Source organism: Melanostigma gelatinosum (assembly GCF_949748355.1).
Source record: "Melanostigma gelatinosum genome assembly, chromosome: 23".
NCBI lineage: Eukaryota > Metazoa > Chordata > Actinopteri > Perciformes > Zoarcidae > Melanostigma > Melanostigma gelatinosum.
In genome coordinates this window covers 2,003,502-2,010,144 of record NC_136656.1, presented here as the reverse complement: position 1 = coordinate 2,010,144, position 6,643 = coordinate 2,003,502, and the positions used below count along the sequence as shown (strand labels likewise).

At 38.5% G+C, this 6,643-nt stretch overlaps 1 protein-coding gene across 1 annotated transcript in view; it reads left to right on the top strand.

The window, feature by feature from the left end:
- The first annotated feature begins 4,394 nt into the window (after positions 1 to 4,394).
- Positions 4,395 to 6,643, top strand: part of LOC306796383 (acidic leucine-rich nuclear phosphoprotein 32 family member D-like) — a 5,489-nt gene continuing 3,240 nt past the window's right edge. Inside the window, exons 1-2 of the mRNA XM_079295269.1 lie at positions 4,395 to 4,542; positions 6,348 to 6,497. Coding sequence (XP_079151395.1) covers positions 4,489 to 4,542; positions 6,348 to 6,497 — 204 coding nt within the window. The 5' untranslated portion in view covers positions 4,395 to 4,488. The remainder of the gene's footprint in view (positions 4,543 to 6,347; positions 6,498 to 6,643) is intronic.

Sequence of the window (6,643 nt, the reverse complement as noted above, 5' to 3'; positions counted from 1 at the left end):
GAGATATCCGCCGTTGAGATGTCTGGATTGATGAATAGCACTGCAGCTAAGAGGAACAATATGTAGTTTTGATTTTCTCACGTACTGTTTTTTAGCGTAGAAAAAAAGCACGTTAGCGATCATTCCAGAATCTTGGCAGCATTCTGAAAACTCCCCTTTTACATTTAAGAAACTCTCAAACATCGTAGAACATTGGTGACATTTTGAACAGTGTGAGGACATGCAGAAGTGTTCTCATATGTTCTGAACCTTCTGGAACCCTCCAGACATTGAAGCATTAACACAAGATTCAGAACCCTTAAAATATGCTGATGGTGCATAAAATCCCATTTGACTGTTCCAAACAGTATCATGTCAGTCAGCGGTCGGTATTGGTGCTAACTGTTAGCCGTGCTAGTTCCCTGGAGTATGCATCACATACAGTATAAAGTGGGACTTGTTCAACTGTTACTCCACCACAGTTATGTGTTCAGAAGTGTTAGCGCTAGCGCTAGCTACAAGACAAGTTGACAGGGAGTTTCACATACAATGGACCAGCAATGGAGATGTTAAAGCGAAACGTAACAGTGAAGAGCTGTGATATCCATGGGCGTTCAATGTGGTGCTGGGTTCATATTGAAAGATAATGAAACTGAAATTTGAATGGGTATCATATTGGATGTTCAACGTGCGTTGTTAAACGAAGAAGCTTCGGGTTTCTTCTTTCCAGGCGTTGTTTACTCCGCCGTCAAACATCGGCAGGAATCTGTGCCCGATGTGGCTAACCGGCTAGCCGTTCGCTTCACATTCCAGTACTTGCAGCGTTGAGCGGAATACTTCATAGTATGTAGTGCCTGAATAGTGAATACCTCATCATAAATTAAACATATTCTGTGCGAAAACAGAGAAAAGTTGCATATTCTGAATACATTTGGGAAGCATTGGTTAAAAAGCATTGCTGCCTTTTCTTTACTTAAAATTGTAATATGTGACAATTATTACTGGTCATATATCACAATAACTCATTTCAGTTAGCGACAGCTTTACTGGCGTGAACTGGACCAAACTTTTTGTTGGAACCAAAATCGAACTAATATCACAAATGTGTACTTAAGTGGACGATTATGACTATTTTTAGATGTTAAAACTTCCCTGATTCATACTCAGGATGATAACCAAAATCTGCATGATGGAGAAAGTGTGCACAAACCGGTCTGAAAATAGCTCATGAGTTGCTTGTTTCAATCATTTTTAACGTGAAGGTATGAAGTATCAAAGTATCCTCAGAATTTATACAGTACCTTTTGGTGTTTTAAAAATGTTCTGTGACAACAAGTCGACACACTTCATAATAGCCATTAAATGGATTGCGTAGTTGATCCCAGGTTTCCAGCAGAGATTTTATCTTTATCTTTCAATAAAATGTTTGGTTAGAGGATGGGAAAGTCCTCTTGAAAAGCTATAATGGTGTTTTTTCGACACAAATAATAACAATGAACAATAAGAAATACTGAAGTATAATCTATACAGTCAATAACGATTGAATACCAAGGCAATAAATGACGATTTAACAATAAAATATAGAAGGAAGAGGTGCCTCTGAAGGGAAACTGTGGATATCAATATCTGTCGAGCTTGGACATCTCTTCCGTTGCCAAAGCACGTTAATTACAGCAACACTACAATCAGAAACGAACTTTCTCTGTTTCTGCCACAAAGCTGCTCGTTCTGTAACTGTCAACAGGTTCTTGGTGTTTCCTCCTGATTTTATTTGTTTTGTCTGTTTGTTTTGATTGCGAAAAAAACAGATTTTCTGAATCCACCTGTGGAAAAGTGTGTGAGCTGCATGCACTTCACGGCTGTTTGGGATGAGTATCCAGATACATATGGGGAGATATTTGTGCAGCTGCGGCGTATGTTCACTCTTTTTTCTTACAATCTTTTGACAAGCTTATGCTATATATTTGTATAGCACTCCTCTCCAAATTACAAAGTGCTTTAAGACTTTTCTCGTTGAGAATTTTGTTGCTCTTGTCTTCTTCTATTTGTGGTTTTTTTTGTGCTGATTTGCCCTCTAAGGCGACATGTATTCTAACCTCAATGAGGGACTACAGTGTTGCGCTCACATATTTCTTTTTTTCCTGTTCATCTAAAATGAGAGTCGGACCTCGGCCGCGTCACCTGTCTCCGTTTCATTATCGATGGCGCTCTCGATTGTGAGATCGGGCGGAGAACTCTGAACCAAACCTGCAGACTGAAGCTTCAGTTCTGCAGTCTGTCCTCAGCGGTAAAGCAGCTCTGAAAGCATCAGAAATCTCTTCTTAAGGAAGTTAATTGAACTAAAAAGGTACATTTTTAATTGTGAAACTAAGAGAAATCAGTTGAAATGAGGGATTATGGAATTTGGTTATTTTACATGAATCAATAAACTAGTAAATTACACACAAAAGGAGCAACATCTCTTATCTACTGTTGCCTCCTTGAATCAACAGTATTATTGTTATTCGCTTTCTAACTGAAGAAGATTGCAACCACTCTTGTGTTGAATATGAAGCCAGTTAGCTTAGCTTAGCATTGACTCTCTGCAAAGAAAGAAATGGTTGAAGTAAGAGTTCAATATTTGGGAAATATTAACATTATTATTAGCTTTCTTAGTGTGAGTTATGTGAGAAGATTGGAAACCACAAAGCCAGTTAGCTTAGCTTCGCATAAAGACTGGAGACGGGAGGAATCAGCTAGCCTGGGTCTGTCCAATGCCTAAAGAAATGACGGAACTTGTTTAAGGAAGAGTTTGACATTTTGGGAAATATTATTGTTATTAGCTTTCTTGGTGAGAATTAGATAAGAACACGTGTGTGTTTAGTATGACGCCAGTTAGCCTATGCCTATGGAACCTGTCTTCTGGTGAGATGTGTATACGTGAGGATATTTATGTATGTATGTGTGTATGTATTTATTTATTTCTGCGTCCTGTTCATTGGTTCGGCACATGTTGCGTATTTGACGATTGTCAATACATTCGTATATGATGAGCAGGAGGGGAGGATGGAGGGATTTTTGGGTGTTTGTGTGCGTGCGGGGGGGGGGGGGGGGGATTGCGTGGTCAATGGAAAAATCTAGCTGTGATACTAACTTACTGTTGCTCTCCTCGTATTGGACGATGATATAATCTAAGACCACTGTATGTATAACTGCTTGTCGTGAAGATGATCTACAATGTAATGACAATAAAGAAGTAACACTATGATTAAAAATGGCACGAGTCCATTTTGTTCTTCATAGAAAGACACCATCAATAAAAAGGTGCATACACTTCACGTGTACTTTCTATGGGATGACTTTTATTTTGAAATTGTATTTGGGCCTACAACATCAAATCACACTTTGGAAATAATGTTCTTTTCTTCTTCAAGCACTGGGTAGGCCGAATATATTTTAAAAAACCTAGGAAAGAATGAGTATAATACATTTATTATGCATTACATAACACATTTAATAGCCGAAAATCCCATCACAAATTTGCCTCAGAGGGCTTGTCAATCCTCTGTCCTGTGGCCCGTAGGGCTCAACAGTAGAGATGTTTCAGTTGTTTTTTTCGTGTGCAATGAGCCAAAATGGCCGCCGCCGGCGCTGTGGAGACATGTTTCCCCCCTGCTGCCGTTTGGTTTCCCTCCTTTTACAAATTAGCATATGGTGCTTTCACGTGCTACTCAAAAAATCGAACTTTATGGCTCACGAGCGGCAAAATATGATGTTTGTGCGCGAAATCAAGTATATATGCCAATAATATTGTTTATAAATTGACTCAATGACGCATGTATCTTTCTTTGCCGTGTATTGCTGTTTATATGTAAAAACCCAGCGTGCTGGAAGAGTAAAAAGGAGGAATTTGCGTTTATAAACATACAAGATGAGGGGAAAGATACGTTTTTAACATGTTTGTGACAGCTGTATGTACTATCCCTTTTTGTTCAATTAAGTATGATGTATTGAGTGAAATCCTAATTTGCTTTATTCATTTGTTGGGTCGTCAATGTTAAATGTATGTATTTTCGAGGACAAGTAAAGCAGCAAACGGCATGACCCACTTTTCACACACGCCACGGGAACGTTTCACACGCTGTGTCAAACTCGACAGGAAAGACAGAGAAAACCGGAAATACAATAGTGTTCCTTCACAATAAATATATAAGTGAAAAAACCTCCATACCCACAAAATAAATATCTAGCTTATGAAGGACAAAACACGTGTCTAAAAAGTATCAGTTATACCATAGGTATTGTGTGGTGGTTTTAAATGAATATTCATCACAGGATATGCTTCAGTTCCATTTCAGCCGAGATGATTGAGAACTTTATTTTGCAAGTCTTGCCCGGAAGTCTTTGCGTTTTGACTCTAGCTAGCTTCACGCAGGTTTCCGCGTGTTGATACTGAAGAGAAGAGGTTCGAGGAGAAACAAGTTTTTCAGCATCTCAGAGACCCAAATTCAGGCCAAAAACCAGAGGAAAATGGACATGAAGAAGAGGGTCTCATTAGAACTAAGGCACCGGTCGCCGACAGAAGTGAGTAGTTTTATGTTGTTGTTTTTTACGTTAAACTCGACCGGCAGGAGAAGAAGGAGTGATGGCGAGCACATGGCAGGATGTCTGCAGCTCCACCGAAAAGTGCTAAAACGTGACATTTACCGTTTACTGTTTATACCTAAGCTGCAACGAGATATAACGTTTAAAATATATATTCAATTAGCTACCAATAAATCCTTGAACAGACCAACTGCGCAGCTGTTTTACCGTGTTGTTTCCATTTTTAATGTTCACGTTTTTCTCTCGCTTATTTCATTCCAAACTGTTGTTAAATGATTCATTCATAAAACTGCTTGTGTGCAAAAGAAACTTGCGCGTGCCTCCTTGCTTGAGCACCGACATATACACATCCGTGTGTCTCGCGGGACCGGCTAATGTCTGGGCCTGCGATATTTCAATAAGTTACAGTACGGCGTATATTTGCCTTGCACGAGACGGTAACGTAACTCATTTTAAATACAACATGTATTTTGACCGGTCGAATAAGTTATATATATATATATATTGTAGTATAGGACGCTATGTTACTACGTAAAAAACGACTCGTCACGATATCTCTTTAACGTTTAATACTCGTGTAATGCAGGAAATGCGTCATTGTTTTTTGGGGTTACACACTTAAAACGCGGGTTAAATCCGAAGTTATTCGTTTTAAAACTACAACCCACCGTCTTTAAACTAGCCTCGCAACGTTCGGGGTTTTACATTCTTAAAAAAGTATCATTTTCGTTGTTTATCGTCGCGAATCCAGGATTTAGTCGAAGCCCAAAAGGGCGCGTAGCCAGCGGCGTGCTAGCTTTTGCTGAAGTGGCTACGTCGCGTGCGCTTGTTGTGCTCTTTCGTCGCCTCCATTGTAACCAATAGAAACGAGTTATATCCTCTCGCGCTCACTTCATCGGTTATCAAACGGAATAATTAGTAAATGTAAGAGTTTAGCAAGAAGCTATAACTTAGCAGCGTCACGTGTGTGTGGGGAGTTTATAAACAGTCTCGTGCCGGGGTCCCTTCCAATATGAAACTGCGCAGGATTCCTGCGCAGTTTCATATTGTATTTGTTGTATTTTATACAAATATTATATTTAAAAAAAACTATATATATAAAATGAGATGATATTAAATAGAAGTACATATGTTCAATATTGTATAAAATATTATAATTGTGTATATATAATGTATTTAAATTGGGTTAAATTACAATGTTTGAATATATCAACTTAATGTTTGGTAGATTGTGGTAGCCATTTAAAAAAAAATATACTATTATCTGATAATGTATGTACCAAAAACTTGCAGCTGTAGTCACATGTTCTGTCTGGGTTTTTGGTAAGTGTGTGAAGTTTAAATATCTTAAAAATAAATATGCCTTTCCACTCTATTACAGAAGATTTTATAAAAATAAATACAAAATGTTTCCAAAAGCCACACAGGGCTATTTTCTCAAATTTTAAATTGCCATAAATATATTTTAATTCTCTTAATGTCAGATTAAAGAATACGTAATTGAGTTTAAAAACAAAATATGAGCTAGCTGGTACTTGAAACACAGCAGTAAAGTTCTTTATTTTTACAGCTTTCTCTGGTTTTCACCTGTCGTCATGCAGCATATTCATAACACTCATCTTTGCTTTTTATCACCGCGTGCCAGAGCTGGTTTGAGTTAAATTACTCTCTGAATTGGTCATATCAAGACATCTCTGTGTAGCTAAAAGAAAAAGTGGACATTTGACTTTTATTCGGTTATAAAAATGTAGAGCTTATTGTTGTTGTCTCTGCGCCCTCTTCAGGTCCAGGAGCTGGTTCTGGACAACTGTCGCTCCGGTGAAGGAAAGATCGAAGGAATCACAGAAGAGTTCTCCAACCTGGAGCTGCTGAGCCTCATCAACGTCGGCCTGACCAGCGTAGCAGACATCCCCAAACTGGACAAACTCAAAAAGGTAAGAGAACCAGACATAGTTACACTTAAACCACAATACACATGTAGTGTGAACGTGTGTATCAGGATGTCCTCAGTGGAACAACCTGGAGCTGAAACAGTTAATAGAGAATATTAATCTGCAACAATTTTGATACATTTCTAAGC